The 25,000-nt window shown below is 34.0% G+C and overlaps 1 protein-coding gene across 2 annotated transcripts in view; it reads left to right on the plus strand.

Annotated features, from left to right (window-relative positions):
• The window catches only part of fam184ab (family with sequence similarity 184 member Ab), a 264,813-nt gene that overhangs the window by 232,718 nt on the left and 7,095 nt on the right, over positions 1-25,000 (plus strand). Inside the window, exons 16-18 of one of the 2 annotated variants that reach the window (XM_056445388.1) lie at positions 12,272-12,389; positions 14,674-14,778; positions 19,080-19,288. In XM_056445388.1, the coding sequence (XP_056301363.1) occupies positions 12,272-12,389; positions 14,674-14,778; positions 19,080-19,288 (432 nt within the window). The remainder of the gene's footprint in view (positions 1-12,271; positions 12,390-14,673; positions 14,779-19,079; positions 19,289-25,000) is intronic. The other variant, XM_056445389.1, reaches the window with a different exon arrangement.

Raw genomic sequence — 25,000 nt, forward strand, 5'->3', positions numbered from 1 at the left:
TGGTGAGGTGGTGTTTAGTATTTACTATTGCATAGTAAAGTGGCTGAATGAACAGTCATTTTTGCTGATTGCCTTCAACATAAGCTGTTTTTAGACTAATAAAAAAGTTCTTGAGTATATTTTTTGTATATTATGTTGACTTCTTATATGTTAAAAGATGAAGGGGAAAAACAGTGTTGGGTTAAACTTGGCCAAATAAATATAATTTTTAAAATTAACCCACAACCATGGTTTTGTCCATATTTTACCCCAAATTGGGTTAAATTGAGTGTAGAATTGCTATAAAAGTATTTGTTTTAAACCTTCATATGTGGCCTGCCAACAATAGTCGGGTTTCCTGGTAAAAACAAAAGAAACTTCGATGGTTTAAGGTGTGTACCTCTATGATGACACTGTCTTATTAACAATTTATTTAATCTGTTTTATCTTTCTGCTTTGTAGCTTGGTATGGTAATCTGAGTCTGTGAAACAAGAACAGGTTGGGTAGCCTTGTAAAGGTGGCAGGCAAGATTATCAGTTTTCACCAAACTGGGCCAATGGTAATTTACCAAAATGATGTCTTGAAGAGAGCCCAGGTTGTCTTATTCACGCCGGATCACCCATTGTATTCTGTTTTTTAATTGTTGCCATCAGGACGTCATATTAGGACGTCTATGTGCAGGATGAACATAATTTGGAATTCTTTTATTATGGTGACCATTAGGTTATTATTAATAGAGTACATTAGGGAGGGAAATGTTTCTAATTTATTTATTGTATATTTTATGGTAAAAACTAGGTAATGTGTACATGGAACCTGGCCATTTTTATGGCACCTTGCTGCAATTTTAGTTTCTCTAAAAGGGATAATAAAGTTGAGTCTGACTCTGAGTCCATTGTAATCTTAAATTCATCTTTTTCAAAGTTCACAAAAAAATTAAAAATCCCAAATGCGAATCAAGTGCATTTCCATTAAATTGTTTGAGCAACTGACTGTAGTATTGGTAACTTAGCAATCAACTGTAATCAAGTCAAGCATAATTGAGACATCTGATTGGTCACATGGGTGTAATGTTGCCTAAATCAGAGATTATTTGGCAAATGCCTTTTACATCTCCCATAATTTACATTAACCTTTTTCACAAGTCTAAAACCACCATAAGAGTGTTTTTTTTAGCAAATAATATAAAAAATATAAAAAATGTAAACCGTAGCTGAAGTCGTCACATGTAATGTAGGCACAACAGTCAGGCACTCTCGCTCATGCTGGTGTTGTCAATCTGGCAACCTGCATTTGCATGGAGTCGTTGAAGGAGGGGACGGGTGAAAAAGTGTTTTGAATTTGAACTGCAATACCTAGTTCAACCACTGGGTGTCAATCTCACATACTGCACTTTTAAAGGAATAGTTCACTGTAATATAAATTACTGACATTAAAAAACCTTTATGGGTAATTTTCTTTTGTGAAATGCAGCGGGAGATCCGTTCCACATAATGCTGATGAATAGAGCTGTCAAAAATACACCATGAAAATAGCACGAAAGTAGTCCAAGTGACTAACGCATCATATTTCCAAGTCTTCAGAAGTCATAAATCTATAAATATCTATGAAGCTATAAATATACAGCAACCGGTGTATAGATGAGTCATGAACAAAAGACTTTTTGTCAAGCAAGTCTGTAAAAAAAGCAAGATTTCAGTCATATGATCTCATGAGTTGTGTTTTCCTACATATTTATTCAAGGGATTGTTCACACAAAAATGAACATTCTGCCATTATTTACTCACTCTTCACTTGTTTCAAGTAATTGAAATCAATAGTAGGACAAACAAATACAACCCAGATGGGGTTTTTTCTACATATGGTGTTGTATTACAATTAAATAATGACAGAAACTTGCAGTATTTTGTGGGGGGTTAAAAAAAAAACATATAAAATGTAAAAATTATTTGATATTAGAAGATTTTAAACAAATGAAAAGCTTTCTACAGATACAGATTTTTTTCCAACAATGCAGCTTTTAGGTTAGTGGCAGGTTAGTGAAAAAATTGAGTAAGTTTGTTCAAATAAATTGTTGCATTACCATTGAATAGGTATTTTTGAGGGTGAATAAATGTTATTTGGGACATTTATTCACTTGATATTTCTTATCATGCCGATGTCCCAGTTCTCTTTTGTTTACCCTCATTTCTGCTTTGCATGTTACATCCTATATATATATATATATGTATATATGTATATATATATATATATATATATATATATATATATATATATATATATATATATATATATATATATATATATATATATATATATATATATATATATATATAGGATGTAACATGTGTATATATATATATATATATATATATATATATATATATATATATATATATATATATATATATATATATATTGGATATATATATATTGGATATATATTGGATATACAGTTTGAATGGTATGCTTTGATGAAGACTGGCGTATATGAACAGAAGGTGTTTGTAGGAGTATGTGCTGATGTATAAATATAGAAAGTTAGTAGGGTTGAGCTCTCTTTGACTGTAGATATTGCTGTCGGAGGTGACCTAATTTAGGTTTACTTGAACGGGAGCACCAACAAATCCAGCTATTGAATATCCTGCGGTAAAAATAGTACATATGACTCTCTGACTCCTCTCAGTATTCACAACGCAAACTAACAATGAATCATTTCAATTCTGAAAGCGTGTGTCATGACGTGGTAAGGTCTTACGACCCACAAAATACAAAGAAAAGATGGAGAAGTGTTTAAGACATTACAATTATCTCACTCAATTAAAATGTTTTATTTAATAATTGATGAAATTAGTAGTTTGTGTCTAGGTTAGATGAAGGAATGCTGTTAAAAGATTTGTTCATCTACAAATGAAAATTCTGTTATTTATTCACGGTTCTAGATTTATATGATTTTCTATTCTTACTGATATGCAAAAGGAATACATACATGCAGCTCTTTTGAACTAAATGCAGATAGAAACTATCCAAAAATGACAACAAACATAATATTATGGATTAGATTAATAATTTTGAATGTTTTTATTCTGTCTCAGAAACATTTGATTCTTTATCATTTACATTCTTTTATTCCCTTGGATCACAGGTGTCAAACTCAGTCCCTGGAGCACCGCAGCTCTGCACAGTTTAGTTCCAACCCTAATTAAACACACCTGATCAAACTAATTGAGTTCTTCAGGCTTGTTTAAAAACCTACAGGTAGAGAAGTAAAAAGTACTAGAAACCCAGACTTAAGTAAAAGTACAAGTGCTCTATCAAAAAAATGACTTGAGTATGAGTTGAAGTCCTCTTTAAGCACCATACTTGTGGAAGTAATAAAGTATTTAACATTTTTTTTATTAAGTATTGCAAGTAGTTTATTCTAAAATTTACTACTAAAATACTGAAAGTAAAAGTACAAGTATTGTGTTATGTAGTTGTTAAAGAAAGCAGTCACATATTGTTTTGTTTATTTTAAATATCTTTTTTGGGGTACATCATTAAGCAGAACGAGAAGAACCATGGTTTACGATTTATTATATATATATATATATATATATAGATATATATATATATATATATATATATATATGATGGGTCAAAAACACCATTCAGCATGACACAGCCTTTATGATAGCCAGCTAGTTAACGTCAAGTGAACATCGCAGCATGTTATGAACCGCGGGTAGCTTACATTAGTTAACTTATCTAGCGCTTACGGATAGCTCAAACTGCTGTGTTTTGTATATTATATTATTTTTAACTTGATATGCTTCTTCAAATTTGACGGTGAAGTTTTGAAGGCCATTATTTCGCAGTCTTTTGGGAGGCAGAGTATGCACTTCATTATATGAACTTTCACTCCGACAAATGCAAACACGGACTCTAAATAGTGCCACGGGTGGTCTTTTTCCTCATCACCACGAACAGTTGAAAGTGAATGAGCTGAAGGTGGAATTTCTGGGTTTTCCAAAACAAACTAAAGTGCTTTCAATGCAGGCAGGCAGCGCTGTCTTCTTTGATCGTCTGAATGATGACGAGCCAGCATATTCAAACATGTGACAGAGCCATCTGCTGCTCTAGCAGTGATAATATGGGTTTGGAATGATTCGTAACATTTTTATAATTGTAACGAGTAACGATGCAGCACATAAAAAAATCTATCAGAGTTAAAGTATTAAACTCCTCAAAAATATGTACTGAAGTAAAAGTGGAAGTAGGAGAAAAAACAATACTCCACTAAAGTACAGATACAGCCGTTTAGTACTTAACTACAGTAGTGAAGTACTTCTACTTCGTTACTATACATTTCTGCCTAAAGGTAAGTGTGTTAAAGCAGGATTGAACTAAACTGTGCAGGGCTGCGGCCCTTCAACAAACTGAGTTTGACACCCCTGCTTTAGATTGATCAGATTCTCAAGTTCAATTATTGATTCTTTTGGTACTTAAAGGGAGAGATCACACTAAAGTGAAAATTCTGTCATCTTTTATGCACCCTTGACTTGTTCCAAACCAGTTTTTCTTTGTTCAGTTGAACACAAAAGAAGATATTTTAAAGAATGTTGGAAACCCGTAAGCCATTGACTTCCATAGAATTTGATTTTCCTACTATAGATGTCTGTGGTTGTAGGTTTTCGACACTCTTTAAAATGATTTGAAACAAGTGAAGGGTGACTAAATAGCTGCAGATTTTTTCTGTGAACTATCCCTTTAATAAACATGTAGGAAAACACAGCTCATGAGATCATATGACTGAAATCTTCTTTTTCAATGGATTTTTTTACAGACTTGCTTGACAAAAAGTCTTTTGTTCATTTATACACTGGTTGCTGTATATTTATAGCTTCATAGATATTTATAGATTTATGACTTCTGAAGACTTGGAAATATGATGCGTTAGTCACCTGGACTACTTTCGTGCTATTTTCATGGTGTATTTTTGACAGCTCTATTCGTCAGCATTATATGGAACAGATCTCCTGCTGTGTTTCACAAAAGAAAATTACCCATAAAGGTTTTTTTAATGTCAGTAATTTATATTACAGTGAACTATTCCTTTAAAAGTGCAGTATGTGAGATTGACACCCAGTGGTTGAACTAGGTATTGCAGTTCAAATTCAAAACACTTTATCACCCCTCCTCCCACGACTCCATGCAAATGCAGGCTGTCAGATTGACAACACTGGCATGAGCGAGTGTGCCTACACTACATGCAACGACCTCAGCTAATGTTAACATTTTTATTATTTATATTATTTGCTTAGAGCGTCACAGTGGCGCAGTGGGTAGCACAATCACCTCACAGCAAGAACTTCACTGGTTCGAGGCTCGGCTGGGTCAGTTGGCATTTCTGTGTGGAGTTTGCATGTTCTCCCCGTGTTCGCATGCGTTTCCTCCGGGTGTTCTGGTTTCCCCCACAAATCCAAAGACATGCGCTATAGGTGAAACGAGTAAGCTAAATTGTCCAAAGTGTAAGTGTGTGAATGAGAGTGTATGAGAGTTTCCCAGTGATGGGTTGCAGTTGGAAGGCCATCCGCTACGTAAAACATATGCTGGATAAGTTGGTGGTTCATTCCGCTGTGGCGACCCCTGACGAATAAAGGGACTAAGCCGAAAAGAAATTGAATGAATGACTATTTTTTTAAAGGTTCAGTATGAAAAAGTGACACCCAGTGGTTGAACTAGGTATTGCAGTTCAAATTCAATTTTTTTTTTTTCAATATTTTATTAATAAATTTAATTCTTTTTCACCCGTCCCCTCCCTCCATGCAAACACAGGTTGCCAGATTGACAACACCAACATGAGCGAACATGCCTGACTATTGAGCCTTCAGTACATGCGATGACCTCAGCTGATGTTTACATTTTTAAGATTTATGTTATTTGCTAATTAAAACCACATAATGTGTATTCTTATAACTATTTATATCTCTTATTTTGGATTATTTCGCATTCGTATACATTGAAGCAGCCTTCATGACCGAAAAACAGTGCGTTTTCCACCTGAAGTGCTGAAATATAATTGGGTTCTCTGGCAGTGGGCTGGTTATAGAGACCAAAACAAAGACAGCCATTTTGACGCTGAACACATTTTTGAAGGAGAATAGCATTGTTTATTTGTTTATAGTTTAGCATTGTTTTTCAGATGAAGATGTTCATTTAGCTTGTTTCTTAAAATCTGCAAACATATTACGGAGTTTTTATAATTTAGAAGAGTCAAAAACATAGAGCACCTTTAAATGAGGTAGCAGTCAGCCTGTGCTTGAACAGAATGAGGTCTCGTGTGAAGCAGTCAGACCTTGTATCCCTCCGTGAGCGAACATCTCCAGGTGTCCCTGAAGAGCAGAGATACACAGCCTGCTAATTAAACATAACTCAAACCTATTGAAATGACAGTCCTGTCCTCTGCTCAATTAATTATTATGACAGCCGAGTTTCCCCCAAACTGAGTCCTCTAGCCAGTTTTAAATTTCAGTCTATTTAAGCCTCATGAATATTTCATGTGTGCGGTGATCCTCATGTGCGGTGCATGGGCTGCGCTACTGTAACCGCTCGAGTGCACTCTGCAGGCTACATCTACTGGGTTTCGCTGCTGTCGTTTTAAATGTATAAATAGGCTTGATGGGAGCTGTGTTTATTTACATAGATGGAGACATTCAGTGAACCGCTGTTATCAGCCTGTTTAAAGGGGTCAGAGTTTGTAGAGTATAGTGTAGTTTTAGCTTTTATCTAAAGTGAACTTTTTTATCCGATAGCAGTAATGCTTAAATTTTTTAACTGTTTTCCTGATAATAATAGACATACAGAAAGACAGACGGACAGACACAAAAAATATAAACATATAGAAACAGATGAACAATCAAAGAGGGTGAAAGGATGTATACATTGTATTTATTTATGTATGGATGGATGGATGGACGATGGATGGAAAAAAGTAGTTGGATGGATGGATGATGTATGGAAAAAGTAGTTGGATGGATGGATGATGGATAGAAAAATGTAGATGGATGGATGGATGGATGGATGATGGATGGAAAAATGTAGATGGATGGATAGATGGATGGATGGACGATGGATGGAAAAAATTGTTGGATGGATGGATGATGGATGGAAAAAGTAGTTTGATGGATGATGGATGGAAAAATGTAGATGGATGGATGGATGGATGGATGGACGATGGATGGAAAAAAGTAGTTGGATGGATGGATGATGGATGGAAAAATGTAGATGGATGGATGGATGGATGGATGGATGGAAAAAAGTAGTTGGATGGATGGAAAAAAGTAGTTGGTTGGATGGATGGATGGATGGAAAAAAGTAGTTGGATAGATGGATAGATGGAGCCAATTACAGTTTTTCTCTATTGGTTTGGCTCATTTCTTGAAACAGGAATTACATTCTCAAAACAACATGGACAAACCTCCAAACCGCTTGGCAACTGTTCACAACAGACTTGATTTTCTCATGAATTTCATTAAATTGCAAATGTCTAAGTACATTTTTGCAAATGATTAAGTGCAGGTAGTCGACATTTAGCACAGTTTCCAAGTGAATCTAGTTGATCTAAACTGATTGTTGATTCTCAGTTCAATGGTTGTTCGCTCCAAAATATGTCAGCATCATTTCATTGTCATCACATGCACAATAGTCTGTTCAATTGTCAAAATTAGTCAAGAACATAATACCATGAATACCATATATGAATCCATGGAACATTTGATACTTTTATTACAGCAATTGACAGTCAGCTGAAACTAGAACTTGACTAACAAAGGAGGAATTTAACACATCTCAGATGACCAATCAAGCACTCAGGCTGCATATAATTTTTACTGTTTTTGTTTGTGTATATTATAGTATATTTAGTTTTATTCTGATGAATAGAAATTACTTTATGTGCATGTACAATTTCCTTGGCAGTATGAGTGCAATGTGTGATGTCAAACCTTGGAGTCTACTCTTAAACTAAAATCCTTTTTATAAATTTTATAAATCTTATAAATTAGTTTTATTTAGTTTTATACAAAATTGCATTCTGTCAAAAGACAAAAAACAGTAGAGTAACCATTTTCAAAAACTAGGCTAAGACTGAAAGGTGGACATGAGGGATATTTCAATGGTCCTTTGCGATAGTGACAAAACAACTAAATATTTTGGCTTGTAGTGCTTACGCAATGCCAAAGGGACAAAGGATTTTGGGGGCACTGACTGTTTAAATGAGAAGGAAATTTAGTTTTGACACACGAGTGAACAGTTTTGGGAGCTATACACAGCTATAGTGTTGTGCTGAACTGTAAGGCTGTTTTACAAAACAATCTTACAGTGTTGAGAATGTAATTCCTGTTTCAAGAAATGAGCCAAACCAAATGAGAAAAACTGTAATAGGTATAGTAGACATGCAGACAGACAGAAAGATGAAAAAATAGAAACAAATAGAAACAGATAGATAATCAAAGAGGGTGAAAGGATGTATACATTGTATTTATGTATGTTTGGATGGATGGATGACCAAAGTAGTTGGATGGATGGATGGATGGATGAATGGATTGATGGATGAACAAAGTAGTTAGTTGGATGGATGAATGATGAATGGCAGATGGATGGATGAAAGAACAAAGTAGTTGGATGGATGGGAGAACAAAGTAGTTGGATGGATGGAAGAACGAAGTAGTTGGATGGATGGATGGATGGATGGATGGATGGATGGATGGAAAAACAAAGTAGTTGGCTGGTTGGGTGAATGATGGATGGATGGATGGATAAAAGAACAAAGTAGTTGTATGGATAAAAGAACAAAGTAGTTGGATGGATGGATGGATGGATGGCTGGATGAACAAAGTAGTTAGATGGATGGATGAATGGTGGATGGCAGATGGATGGATGAAAAAACAAAGTAGTTGGATAGATGGAAGAACAAAGTAGTTGGATGGATGGATGGATGGATGGATGGATGGATGAAAGAACAAAGTAGTTGGATGGATGGAAGAACAAAGTAGTTGGATGGATGGATGGATGGATGGATCGATGGAAGAAGTAGTTGGGTGAATGATGGATGGATGGATGGATGCATGTAAGAACAAAGTAGTTGGATGGATGGATGGATGGATGGATGCATGGATGGAAGAACAAAGTGGATGGATGGATGGATGGATGGATGGATGCATGGATGGAAGAACAAAGCTGATGGATGGATGGATGGACGGATGGATGGATGGATGGATGGATGGATGGATGGATGGAAAAACAAAGTAGTTGGACGAATGCACAGCTGATGGATGGATGGATGGATGAAAGAACAAAGTAGTTGGCTGGATGGATGAATGATGGACGGATGGATGGATGAAAGAACAAAGTAGTTGGATGGATGGAAGAACAAAGTAGTTGGATGGATGGATGGATGGATGGGCGGATGGATGAATAGATGGGTGGAAGGATGGATGGATGGAAGTACAAAATAGATGGATGTATGAATTGATTAAAAGAGGTGATGGATGGATGGATGGATGGATGAATAAACAGATAAACGGCTGGTGGATGGATGAATGCACAGTTGATGGATGGTTGAATAGATGTATGCTAAACAGCTGGGAGTTGAATGAATGCATATCTGGTGGATGGATGGATGGATGGATGGATAAATAAGCAGATTAACAGCTGGTGGATGGATGAATGCATATCTGGTGGATGGATGGATGGATGGATGGATGGATAAATAAGCAGAATAACAGCTGGTGGATGGATGAATGCACAGTTGAGGATGGTTGAATGGATGGATGGATAATCTGGTAGATGAATGGATACACAGTGCATAAATGGATTAATTTTGTTCAAGGAGTAGGAGAGTGTGAATGTAAGAGGGCAGAGCTTCTCAGTCAGGTTAATGTGATGTTTGAATATATAAACATGCCCCTAGTTGTCAAAATGGCAACATTGTCCTATACCTACAGTTTAAAACTATTCATGAAACAGACACAGATTCATTAGTATGAACAGTTGTGAAGTCATTAGGGAAGGATTTTGTCTGAAAACAGCCATCAATCTTAACACCGTATACCTCTGGGAAAGCGTCTTGATGCTCATTAAACATTCATCACATATTTTCAAAAAACCCTTCAAAGATGCAGAAACTGAGGATCAATATTTCCACCATGATAGCGATCATCAAAAAAAAAAAACAGTAGATGAAAGAAAGATGGAGCGACACACATTCAAAGGTGCTGATGAATTTAGTTATCACACTGATCTAATGAGAGGAAGAGAAAATGAAAGGTAGATGCCAATATCATCACATTGATCTGATCAATGAGCCTAATTAATTCTGTGTGCGGAGCCCATCAGCTTTGCTTTCTGACTGAGCTGAAGTGTCAGAATAGGCAACTTTCTCTCTCAGTAATGAGTCACAACCCAAACAGATGACAGACTGATTGTAAACAGAGGGCTGATGGCTCAGTTCTGAACCATCTTGAGTTGCTGAGCGTCCTAATCATGAAGATTTCAAGTGCTCTACATAGATAACTCTACAAAAGTTCTGACAAATAACCCTCTGCTTGTGATTTCACTTGCTTTCAGTTGTTTTAATTAGCATTTTGTTCAATTATTAGTTAAGTATCTCAGTCATTCTATAACGTAACATTGTATAGAAAGAAACGTCTTTGCTTGTCTGATTGGCAGGAACATATATATTCAAATGTCTTCAATCTGTGGAAACAATGAACTCTGATCTTCAGTTCTTATTTTTTATTGGGTTCAGGTCAGGTTTTTGACTGGTCCATTCTAGTAGCTTTATTTTCTTTTTCTGAAAGCAGTTGAGAGTTTTGGCTGTGTTTTGGATCATTGTCTTGCTGAAATTCACCCTGGTTTCGTCCTCATCATCCTAATAGATGTTGGACTGAAGCAGCTAATATTCATTTACAATGATAAAGAGTAGGGGATTGCTGAATAACCACTGAGAGATTTTAGCTGCTGTCTGGGCTTTCCATGCCTTTTGACACCTCCCTTTCTTTATGTGTTCAATACTTTTTCCCTAGGTCATTTAAATTAATCGCACATCTCTTAATTTCTAAATTAGTTTAGTTTAGTTTTCTTTGTATGTGTGGATTGCTTGAATTGTCACTGACATCTGGTGAAAAACTCAAATCAACAGCACATTAAGAAAATATATTTTCTGAAACAAATGGGGATGTGTTCAATAGTTATTTTACCCGTTGTATATACCATTCAATACCATAAATGTATGTATTTCTATAAGCATTTTTACATTTTTAACAAGGAAACAAAGCCACATTTTATAGTTGCATGGTTTTGATTATTATTATTATTATTATTATTATTATTATTATTATTATTATTATTATTATTATTATTATTATTATTATTATTATTATTATGCACTTCTGGAATGAATTGAGTTCATTTATAAACCTCTGTACATTAACCTCATCCCTCATCTCAGACTGATTGCTAAATGCTTATGATAAAATTTAAAAGCACTCTATATATATTTATTTGCTATATATATTTACACCAGACACTTATAAACATTCCTTATTTCTGGGAAAACACAGGTTTTGAGCTCGATAAACCACCTGTAGGACGCATTCCCTCCTCTCCATATGCACCAGACACTTTCATATCAATACTCAATGTTTCTGGAAATGTTGTGCAATTCTTAGTGTGCTCCATGCAGGTGAGTGGGCTTGACAAACCACCTGTAGGACGCACTGTTTCCCCTCCATATGTGTCTTTTTACTAATACCCCATGATTCTGGGAAAACATTGTAGTGGTACGTTTTTGAAAGGTACTAACATGCCCACTTTTTTAGTGTAAAGAACAATTTAATATCTAGATTCAGGAAAAATGTTAAAAAATGACTTATTTTGTCCACATATTACAAATGTAAAAGAAGGAAAGCAACGAAAAGAAAGAAATAAAAATTCACCCACATAACAAGCCATCCCTTACAAGACCTGTTTAAACTGTAGAGTATGATGAAAAAGAATAAAACATTACATACAAATGATGCATTAGTCTGTAGGGATTTCATCAAGATAACAGATGCCAGATTTTGTCAGTTTTTTTTTTTTTCAAACATTACATATTTCACTCCAAATGTAATGTAGAAATCATTTCTCCAAACCTCAGTTTGCTTGCAAGAGACTCCTTTTTTCCTTCAAAACAGTAGCAAAAACTTTGTAGCTGTAGTTAAGCATAAACGACTGTATTGAAATGGTCATGGTGTTTGTACATTTTAGGTTGGAGGGAACAGAAGATAAGTTCCGCAACAGAGAGAGCAGACCTGAAGATCTGCAGACAATAGCCGAACTGAAGGACATGGTGGCCGAGAGAGAGGCTTTAGTCAAGAAGCTGGTGGTAAGAACACATGCTCATTCGCCATGTCTCAGGTCTGTTGTGGGATTTCTCTGCTGTGAGCCGTAGGTAGAGTCTATAAAAGCTCTTAAACCTGCAGTTAAACAACACCACATTTACTGATAACAACAACACCAGTGCTGGACATTTAGCATCCATGTTTCAATATTTCAGATTGAAACTGCACTGCATGCTGGACTTTTACAGTATTTACTTGAGTATTTACAGAATTTAGGTGATACGTTGCTCTGTTTTATGTTGTAGATGTTTGATAAATGGCTAAACAGAACAGTTTATTATTGTTTTTGTATTGTTTTCATTCATTTGATTATATTTAACAGAATATTCATATTAATTATTTACTAATATTTGTTAATGTGCTTTAATAAGTTAAAATGTTATAATGGATAAAGGGAAAATTTGTTTGATCATGTCAAGATTTTAATGACATTGCCTTTTATTATAAACTGAATATATATAGAGATTTAAAATACAGACACTATATATATATATATATATATATATATATATATATATATATATATATATATATATATATATATATACAGTTGAAGTCAGAATTATTAGCCCCCTGAATTATTAGCTCCCCTGTTTTTTTTTCCCCAATTTCTGTTTAACAAAGAGAAGATTTTTTTTCAACACATTTCTAAACAGAATAGTTTTAATAACTCCTTTCTACGGAGACCTGGAAGGAACGTGGTGGTGGGAAAAAAATGGGTGAAAGAAAAAAAAACTGAGTGGGAGAAAAAAAAGCAGTGAAAGGAAAATATATATTTTAAGTTAAATATAATATTTTAATCTCGCAAATGTTTTGCGTTCCCTCATTTAAGAGAAAATTAGTTGTGTTTAAAATAAAACACACAGGACGGATATGTTTACATATCAGTGTATTTGTCTATTTAAACACACACCCGAATCCCAAAGTGTCCGGCACTTTAGCTCCTTTTTAAATGGCGTGTACAGAAGCTGATCTAGGATCAGTTTATCATACGTAGCGTGTCCATATGAAGGGCGGTAATCGACGCACAGCTTGAATGGAAAGAAAGGGAATGCAGACATTTTTATATTAATTTCAGCGTGCTTTTAAGATTAAAAATACACGAGAAATAGGGGAAAATACTTAATGATAGGATGATAGAGAATGGTAAAATACAGGAGAATTCCGCCAAAAATGGGAGGGTTGACATGTATGAAGTGAACAGGAAATGTTTGTGGAAAAACAGTTTTGTGAGGGAACGCAAAACATCATTGCAAGGGAACGCAAAAACTTATATAGGACCATTCAAGACACTTCTATACAGCTTAAAGTGACATTTAAAGGTTTAACTAGGTTAATTATGTTAACTAGGCAGATTAGGGTAATTAGGCAAGTTATTGTATATTACCTTAAAATGTTTTTTAAAAAATTAAAAACTGCTTCTATCCTAACCGAAATAAAACAAATAAGACTTTCTCCAGAAGAAAAAATATTATCAGACATACTGTGAAAATTTCCTTGCTCTGTTAAACATCGTTTGAGAAATATTTAAAAAAAGAAAAAAGGGGGCTAATAGTTCTGGCTTCAGCTGTATATACTGTGTATATATATATATATATATATATATATATATATATATATATATATATATATATATATATATATATATATATATATTGTTGAAGGCAAAATTATTAGACCTTATGTGAAATTTGTTTACCTTTAAAAAATATTTCCTTCCTTTGTTTAATGAAGAGAATCTTTTTTTAATTATTAATTTTTAAACATAATAGTTTTAATAATCAATTTCTAATAAATAATTTGTTTTGTCTTTGCCATAATGTGTTTAATATTTTACTAGTTATTTTGCAGGATATTAGTATTCAGATTAGTTAAGTTAATTAAGCAAGTTATTGGACAACAGGTGTTTGTACCATTCTTAAGAGTGCTAATAATAATATTGACCTTTAAAAATTCTTTTAAAAACCAAAAAAAAAAATGTTATTCCAGCCAAACTAAATGTCCTTGCTCTGTTAAACATCGCTTGAGAAATATTAGAAAAATAATTTAAATTTCACAAGAGGGGTAAGATTTTTGCCTCCTTTGCCAACTTTACATATAATGATGCAATTTTAACTTCACCAGAGTCTTACATCAAAGCTTAGAGTTACATTTGAATTAAACTTGCAAAACACACACTGGAAGCTACTTTTGTGAAGTGCTCTTCATGATATGTTCTGAAGACAAATGATACTCCAAGAATATAAAAACAACTACTTCTCCTTACAGGATGACAAAAAGTTTTACCAGCTGGAGCTTGTAAACCGAGAGACCAGCTTCAACAAAATATTCAACGCAAACCCCAATGTTGGTGTCATTAACCCTCTTGTCAAGGTAAGAGTTCCCCTTAAGCTCTTCTACTGTATGTTCTTGTGTGTCGCGCTGCTAGTTGGTTAGTTTAAGTGAGATTTAACTGCTTTTCCAAAACTTAGTGATCTGATTATTTTACTTTGGATGGCGTCAGTTCACATGGGACATTCTTTTTTGATGTAAAACACCAGTCTTTCATATAAAATGAATAAAATACATACGTTCTCTCTGCATCTCTTCAAATAGACACACAGTAAGCAGCTCACTAAGTTTTGGAAAATGTGAGGTCGGTGCATTTCTGAATGGGCCTTGATAGTTTTTCTTCAATGTCATTTATTGCACTGTATCATAACCAGGAATGACGCAATAAACTGAAAATGTTTCATAAATTGCATTTGTACGTTGCTAATCGGAGTTCCCAATCAGCCATAACAGTAACAAGATACTATGTCAGTCGCTTGGTTTCACAGTAAATTCTCAATTCTGTTGCGCAGCTGTGTAAATAAACAACAGATCTGCTCTTGTAAAATGACAATCATAAAGAAAACGTAGATAAATTGTGAAATAAAATCAGGTTGTTGCGCCTGGATATGATGCAGTGCTGCTGGGGTGCAGTTAAAGGCAAGACATCTGACATGCTGGACTGGAGTTTATGCTGGAGCAGACACACACAGAGAGAAAGAGAGGTTTATCAAAGGGATTGTTCTCCCAAAAATGAATATTCCACTATCATTACTCACCCTAATGTCATTTCATGCCTGCATGTAAAACAGACTGTATTAGATTGTACTGGATGGTTGCTTCCATGCATTTATAATCAATGGGGATTCATAATAGGGACTTCTACAATACTACTGTATGACCCATGCTAAAATTAATAGTTTTGACATGCAGTAATGCTGTATGACCTATGCTAAAATTTATTTAGTGTTTAGTGAAGATTACGTTTCTATTAGCATCATATTTGTAATATTTAGGAATGGCTTTTAATTTAATATACCAATTTTTATTGTGAATCATTTTTGTCATTTTCATATTTTTATTGATTTTTTTTTATTTACTTAAATTTGTACTTAATTTAAATGTACCTAAACTATCTCATGGGTTTGTTTTTTTTCTTAATAAATTTCAGATTTTTTATTTATTTATTAGACTAAATAAAACTATGATATATATGATGCAGTGGGTATGAAAAGTATTTAATGTACACACAAATCCCCAAATTGACAGAAAAACAAAGATTTGGTGATATTTTTTGCTGATTTATTTAAAAAGAAAAACTGAACTATCACGTGGTCCTAAGGGCGCACTCACACTATGCTGTCTGAACCGTGTCCATTCGTTTGAGAAGTGTGAGTGCTCTGAATCGGGCTCAGGTGCAGTAGAGTTGGCCTGGCCTGGTTGGTTGGAAGAGGTGTGCCAGAGGACGGTTCAGTTGGGCTTTGACGCGGTACACTTGTAGTGTGAGTGCAAAGTGCACTTGAGCCCAAAGCTAAAGATGAGACGGGACTTTTATGGGACTTTTTCATATGGATTTATTAATAATTCTTACTTTTCAATGAATGCAAACTGTCAGTTTATTAAAGACGCAAACCCCTCACTGCAGGACAGCTGCACCTTCAGCAAACCTAATACCTGCAGCATGAGGACTTTTATGATCATTCATGAGCATCAAAAATGGTGGATCTGTTCGGCGAATTATTTAGCTGTGTGTCACTGCATATCAAATGACTAAAATGATATAACTAAAGAAATCTCCACTGTGCTGAGCGAGAGTGCTTCTCTTCTGTTAAACTGAACAGCGCATCATTGATGACGTAAGCGTGCTCCGGCTCGGATGCAATGTGAGTGCAGATCATATGGGGGCGAGGGGAGGGGGGGACAAGCGTGCTTCGGCATGGTTCAAGGCAGCTGTACATAGTGTGAGTACGCTTTAAGTGTTCAGACCCTTTGCTCAGTATTTAGTAGAAGCACCCTTTTGATCTAATACAGCCATGAGTCTTTTTAGGAAAGATGCAACAAGTTTTTTTTACAGATGAATCCTTCCATTCCTCCTTGCAGATCCTCTCCAGTTCTGTCAGGTTGTATGGTAAATGTTGGTGGACAGCCATTTTTAGGTCTCTCCAGAGATGCTCAATTGGGTTTAAGTCAGGACTCTGGCTGGGCCATTAAAGAACTGTCACGGAGTCCCACTCTTTCGTTATTTTAGTTGTGTGCTTAGGGTCATTGTCTTGTTGGAAGGTAAACCTTCGGCCCAGTCTGAGGTCCTTAGCATTCTGGAGAAGGTTTTCAGCCAGGATATATCTGTACTCTGCCGCATTCATCTTTTTACCTTGATTTCAACCAGTCTTTCTGTCCCTGCAGCTGAAAACCACCCCCACAGCATGATGCTGCCACAACCATGCTTCATTGTTGCAGCGCCTGGTTTTCTCCACACATACCACTTAGAATTAAGTCCAAAAAGTTCTATCTTGGTCTCATCAGACCAGAGAATTTTATTTCTCACCATTTTAGCAAACTCCATGCAGGCTTTCATGCATCTTGCACTGAGGAGAGGCTTTAGTCAGGCCACTCTGCCACAAACCCCTGACTGGTGGAGGGCTGCTGTGATGGTTGACTTTCTACACTGTAAATTATATGATCAATTAGTTCTAACAGCATAAGTCATTGTAACTAAGTTAATCATGTTCTAACTTAATTTTATAAGTTACGCAAGCTGTTTTAACTTAGTTTAACATAATAAGTTCAATGGACTCATAAAGTTAATTTGATTCAGCTTAAAAAATTAAGGCTACCAGGATTTTTTTACAGTGTACAACTTTGTCCCATTTCCCGACTGCATCTCCGGAACTCAGCCACAGTGAGTTTTGGGTTCTTCTTTACCTCTCTCACGAAGGCTCTTCTATAGCTCAGTTTGGCCAGGCGGCGAGCTCAAGGAAGGTTTTTGATCGTCCCAAACGTCTTCCATTTAAGGATTGACGCCACTGTGCTCTTAGGGACCTTAGGTGCAGCAGATTTTTTTTTTTTTGTAATCTTTGCCAGATCTGTGCCTTGCCACAATTCTGTCTCTGAGCTCTTCAGGCAGTTCCTTTGACCTCATGATTCTCATTTGCTCTGACATGCATTGTGAGCTGTAAGGTCTTATATAGACAGGTGCGTGGCTTTCCTAATCAAGTCCAATCAGTATAATCAAAAACAACTGGACTCAAATGAAGGTATAGAATCGTCTTAAGGATGATCAGAAGAAATGGACAGCACCTGAGATAAATGTATGAATGTCGCAGCAAAAGGTCAAACTACTTAGGACTGTGTGATATTTCAGGGGTTTTTTTTTTATAAATCTGCAAATATGTCAACAATTCTGTGTTTTTCTGTCAATATGGGGTGCTGTGTGTACATTAATGAGGTAAAAAAGGATTTTAAATTATTTTAGTAAATGGCTGCAATATAACAAAGAGTGAAAAATGTAAGTGGGTCTGAATACTTTCCATTCCCATTGTATATATTATTCATTGTAATAAAATACAATATTAGTTGCAAAAAATAAATAAAGATGTTTTTTTTGTGTGTGAATCTAAATATTTCATTCTTGATTCGATCTAATTCAGGAAATTATTAGTAAATAACTTTCATTTCTTTGTTTTCCATTCAAAGCTATCATAGGAGTTTAGAAGATCCGAGAGTTTAGAATAATAAGACTACTTTTATCTATCTCTAATAATCCATCTGTGCCCATTTTGAGCTTGAAAGCTTGCAAGTGCACAGAAAGCAGCAACCACTACATAATTCAAAGTCACTGAGGTTTTGAAAGCACAAAAGAGTGAGTAAATGATGGCCTGTTTTTCATTTTAGAGGGAATCATCCCTTTAACACCCAGTTTCTCCAGTGCTTAATAAAAAATAATGTTTGTTCCACACGATCCAGTCCGAACGCTGTCATTCTGTTTACCAGATATCTCACTGTTGCCCTCATCTGTGTTCTATAACTTCCAAGTGTCGCTGCTTACATGTGCATATATGTATGTATGTATGTGAGTGTGTGTGAGCGTCAGTGTCTTCGCGTTCTCTCCCTTGTTTAGACATCCAGTTCTTCTTTGCTTTCCAAGCCATTCTTCTTTTCAGTCTGAAATTTTCAACAGCCTCTTCTTCTGACACATCTCTTTTGACTCATGCTGGTTTTGAGCGACTGATGCTTCCGCTGCTGAGTGCTTGACTTTTAGGAGGCGCTTGATAAAAAGCAACCAATAGGAGATCAAGAGAACTTTCAAAATGAAGCATCAAGCTTCCCTCTTTTTTTTTGCTTGCTTTTCTTGTCGTCCTATGTAGCAAAAGCGAAAGAACGACAAATCAGCCACCCGATTCAGCAGCTCGGCCAATCTTAGGGCCAATGTGGAGGCTTCGGGGACAGGGAGCGGGCAGCCCCAACCCAACCGCCTCGAACCCCTTCCCAACTCCCCCATTCACCAGCTGGAGCCAAACACGAGCAAACCCTTGTCCCTGCCAACCCCTCTCACCGAACCCAAGAAAGTGACGAGGTGAGGCGCACCTCCTCAGGCCAGCGGACAGACACAGCAGCACACTGAGAACTCACCATCCACTGTTATAGATGTGGTATCCCTTTTACGTGCCTTAGAAATGCACAGCACTTGTAAAGTGTCTCCCAGGCTCCTCTCTGCCTAACAGAGAGCGTGAAATCGGGAATTATGGCTCTGGCCTTCTCTAAAATAAGTCATTAACTTCAATAATGAATGCGCCACCCTGGTCTCAAACTAGGTTCGTGTTAGATTCTCATTGGTAGTGATGCTATTTGAAGGACTTGCTGGGCTTCTGGGGGAATATTTTATGGATGTGTTCGCACTTGGAAGGTTTGGTTTGAAATGATCTGGTGGGAATGCTCTGTTACTTTGGTTTATTGGAATAAGTGAAAACCCTACCGTCAGTATCTCAGTGCACACCAAACAAATATACTGCGTCCCAAATGACACATAATACACTATGCACTTATGCCCTTACACGCTCAACAGCATTGTATATGAATTTAGTATCGTCCCAAATGGAACACTAACGTTTTTTTACTAACCAGAAGTTCAAACAGTGTCCCTGATGACGTTTGACAGCCTTAAAACATCTATAATGATTGTAAAAAATAAAGCTGACTACTTTGTGGATTTCGCCTATTGCGGGTTATTTCTAGATCGTAACTCCTGCAAATAACGATGGATCACTGTACACAAAATGGAAAAAAACCAGAGGTCAATCCGTTTTTTTTAATGAATGAAAGTTTTGGAGGCAGTGTATAAATGCGATTTACACAACATGAGCTCAAATTTATTTTTTGTTGTTTATTTTGAGAAACTTTCAGGTGAAAGTTTTGATTTCAGTGTGTAATTACCTTTAATTTGGTTCAGTTGAATAACTGTAAACATTGCTGCCAAACCTTGGTGTGTGCACCAAACAAACAGACTGAAACTGCTAAAAAAAAACGCAGCTCGGTTCACTTTTTAAACAATCGCTGGTATGATTCCTCTTATAGTTCAGTTTATCTGTGTGCAAAGCTCTCCATGCGCTTTATAATTAACTGTGGTGCTATTGTTAGTTCAGTTTACCTGAATTTGGGTGAAGCTGGAGATTTATGGACCAAGATGCTTTTCTTTAGTCTGGGCCAAATTAACAAAGGGAACCAACAATGTTACAAGTGTGAACACATCCTAAGTTGCCAAGCAAAAAAAAAAATGTATATAGCTAAGCCCAAAATTATTATACCCCAGGCAAATTCTGACTTAAATGTTTTGGTGAATAAAGGTAAATAAAGGCTGAGAAATATTTTGTTTTTCACAATGATGCCTTTTGCACATCATCTTATTATCTTTCTGGAGAAGCCTTTGTCATTTCTGGTCAAAAAAAAACTTGCTGGTTGAATAAAAGTAACTTAAAGTCAGAATTTGCCAGAGGTATGAATAATTTTGGGCTTAACTTTATATATATATATATATATATATATAAGCCAGCAATTTCAGAATGGAATACTACAATACTGTACATACTAAATTGTTCTGTATGCATTTAATGCTCTGCTATTTTTTTGTAAATGTGCAGTATACAAAAGAGTACACTATGCTGGCTGGGTACGGTATCCCATAATACAGGGAGATCAGTTAGACCTATTATTACCAGTGATGAATGAACCTGATTTGGCTTTCCTTTTCATCTAATTACTGATCTGACCGCTAAAGGTAATGACAATTTCACACTAAATTAATGTTATGCACTTATAAATGATGCATTAACATTTTTATTAACCTTTCATTTTTTTTGTGAATTTGATCACGTTATTATGTAAAATTGTGTCTAATTTATAGTATTGTATTTAAATGTATAAAATTAAATGTATTATTATATTATATTATATTATATTATATTATATTATATTATATTATATTATATTATATTATATTATATTATATTATATTATTATTATTTTATATTATATTAAATTATATTATATTATATTATATTATATTATATTATATTATATTATATTATATTATATTATTATTATATTATATTATATTATATTATATTATTTTATATTATATTATATTATATTATATTATATTATATTATATTATATTTTTATATTATATTATATTATATTATATTATATTATATTATATTATATTATATTATTATTAAATTATATTATATTATTTTATTTTATATTATTTTATATTATATTATATTATATTATATTATATTATATTATATTATTTTATATTATATTATTATTATATTATATTATATTATATTATTTCATATTATTTTATATTATTTTATATTATATTATATTATATTATATTATATTATATTATATTATATTATATTATATTATATTATATTATATTATATTATATTATAGTTTATTATTATGTTTCTGAAGAATCACATGACAGAATGATGCTGAAAATTTAAAAGAAGAATAAACTGCTTTTTAAATACATTCACATAGAGATGTAATTTTAAATTGTCATAATATTTTAGGATGGTACTGTTTTAAAGGTGCTTTATGAACGTTTTTGACTCTTCTAAAGCTTAAAAATACCATAATATGTTTGCAGATATTTCAGAAACATGTCAAGTGAACATTCTTGTTTATATGAAAAAACAATGCTTAAGTCAGATATTGTGCTTTAAAAATGCACTTTCCGTGCCAGAACGCTGTCTTTGTTTTGGTCATTTTAACCCACCCAATGCCCGTTTACCTAATTATATTTCAGCACTCCGGGTTGCCTTGGTGGAAAACCATGTATTTCATTTATTCATTCATAAAGGCTCTCAAATCATGCATCCGTGACCAAAATTCGACCTCCGATGGACAGTAGCAGACTCCGAAATGAGACAGATTCAGTTCCACATGAGGTTATTAACTAGCAAATAATATAAATATTACGAGCGTAAACATGTTGAGCAGGTTACAATGTAACCCCGTGTTCTAACAACACGCTTTGTGACAAGATACGGTGTGATAAGCAATTTGGCTGTTTGCACCAGGCGAAACATGACAGAAATTTAAATAAAGCCATTCAGAAGCACAGAATATGCACTCACAAAATGGTAAGGTCTATAATCTGTTCAATACATATTAAGCCTCTTTAACATTATTAAATGTACATGCTGAATCACTTATACGCGTTTAGTTCTAACGGTTTTATTTTATTGTCAAGATTTGAGGTGAACTATCTGCTGCTGCTTTCAGTAGTATGGCAATAAATGTCATGTAAAATGGCATTCAAACTCACATTATTAGCATGTAACACTGAATAAAGCACATGAGGTTTACCTGAGGTGATCATTGTCAGTTTTCTATTGTTCACCTGTGAGAAATAGAAGCTGTTTCTAATATATCAATTCGAGGTGTTGGTTAGGACAAAAACCTCCTTTTAATATGGAAAATATTCCTTCTATCGGGTGCTTTTGCTTTTAGTTAGAACATGGTTTAAATATCTCGCTCCTGTCCTCAATCTGGCAACCTGTGCTTGCGTTTGTTTTGATCCAAGAGTGCAATACCTAGTTCAGCCGCTGGGTGTCAAACTTACATACTGCACCTTTAAATGTGTTTTGGGTCAAATAAAGGCAGCCTTGGTCCACAGAAGATGCATCACGTTTCTTAAATAAGACTTCACACAGTATGCAAAATAATACAAAAATAAATAATAGTATTCCATTCCGAAAGCTTTTTGAGGCAAATAAAAGGGATACCTGAGCTTTTTTCCTAACACAGTGATGTACAGTACATGTATGCATAATGTTACTTTCTGAAGTCCCATACATGAGCTTTGGAAATGGCATTGGAATGCAAATGGGAGCATGTGTCCCCACCGTCGCAGTGCATGCTGGGAGTCGCTGTCTGTCCATGTGTCCTGTTTTCTGTTTGTGTTTATGGAAGTTATATGACTCATCTGTCATGTCTTCGACTGTCTCCGCATTACATTGAAGAGAATGAACATTTGAATTCTTTTCACGTTTTGCATCTTTTGTGATGTTTTGGCCTTTATATGCTCTTCAACTTTAATCTTCTTGCTCTTTATCTGTAATAAACCTTTGGCTGTGCTTTCTGCAGTTGGCATGTTGTGAGCGGTTCATGCATGTTTTGGCTGATGTTGTTTGAAATGACATTGATGTGCCAATAAAATTAATGTAACTTCATTAAAAAAATGAACGCCAGAAAATGTCCAAAGTACAACATTAAGAAAGAAAATAAGCTCTGAAAACAAACATGTAGTCTCACCCAATATGCTTCATTTTTTAAAATATGTTTCGACTTTCAAAGATTCGTTTTTACTCTCTTTTCTTTTTCTATGTAAAGCTGCTTTGACACGATCTACATTGTAAAAAGCGCTATAGAATTAAAGATGGATTAAATTGAATTCGTTTTCATAAATCATGAATCATGAATGTGATGCAGCAGGTTTTGCTTACACTTTGCAAATATTTGTTTAGGAATTTTGAAACAAACCTGCCATAGGGGCGGGATTAAGTTTAAGTTTAAATAAATAATAATAATAATTATTATTATTATTATTATTATTATTATTATTATTATTATTATTATTATTATTATTATTATTATTATTATTATTATTAATAATAATAATACTAATAATATAGTTTAAATAAATAATATAAATGTAAATTTTAATGTTTGTGATTTTATGTAAATATAAATATTTACATATGAATGTAAATAATACATGAATGTACATATGAATCAGAATAATAATAAAAAAAAGAATAGTTGAAATAAATAATATAAATAATAATAATTTTAATAATAGGCGACGCAGTGGTACAGTAGGTAGTGCTGTTGCCTCACAGCAAGAAGGTCGCTGGTTCGAGCCTCAGCTGGGTCAGTTGGCATTTCTGTGTGAAGTTTGCATGTTCTCCCTGCGTCCACATGGGTTTCCTCCGGGTGTTCTGGTTTCCCCCACAGTCCAAAGACATGTGGTGTAGGTGAATTGGGTAGGCTAAATTGTCCGTAGTGTATGAGTGAGTGTGTATGGATGTTTCCCAGAGATGGGTTGCGGCTGGAAGGGCATCCGCTGTGTAAAACATGTGCTGGATACGTTGGCGGTTCATTGCGCTGTGGCTACCTCGGATTAATAAAGGGACTAAGCCGAAAAGAAAATGAATGAATGAATAATAATAATAATAATAATAATAATAATAATAATAATAATAATAATAATAATAATAATAATAATAATAATTGTAATAATAATAATAATAATAATAATAATAATTGTAATAATAATAATATTAATATAAATAATAAATATTATTTAATAATAAAAATAATAGTTTAAATAAATAATATTAATAATAATAATAAAAGTTTAAATAAATAATAATAATAATAATATTTTAAATAGGTAATATAAATATTATTAATAATAATAATATTAATAATAATGGTTTAAAATAATATAACTGTTAACATTAATGTTTGTAATTTTATATAAATAATATAAATATTTACATTATTTATATAAATACAAATAATAATAATAATAGTTTAAATAAATAATATAAATATTATTAATAAAAATAATATATATATATATATATATATATATATATATATATTATTTATATAAATAATATAATGTTTAAAGTATAAATAATTATATTATTAATATTTATATGATATTTACATGATATATCATAATATTGTAAACAATAATATTGTTATA

Source organism: Danio aesculapii, chromosome 20 (genome assembly GCF_903798145.1).
Source record: "Danio aesculapii chromosome 20, fDanAes4.1, whole genome shotgun sequence".
In the NCBI taxonomy this organism is placed as follows: domain Eukaryota; kingdom Metazoa; phylum Chordata; class Actinopteri; order Cypriniformes; family Danionidae; genus Danio; species Danio aesculapii.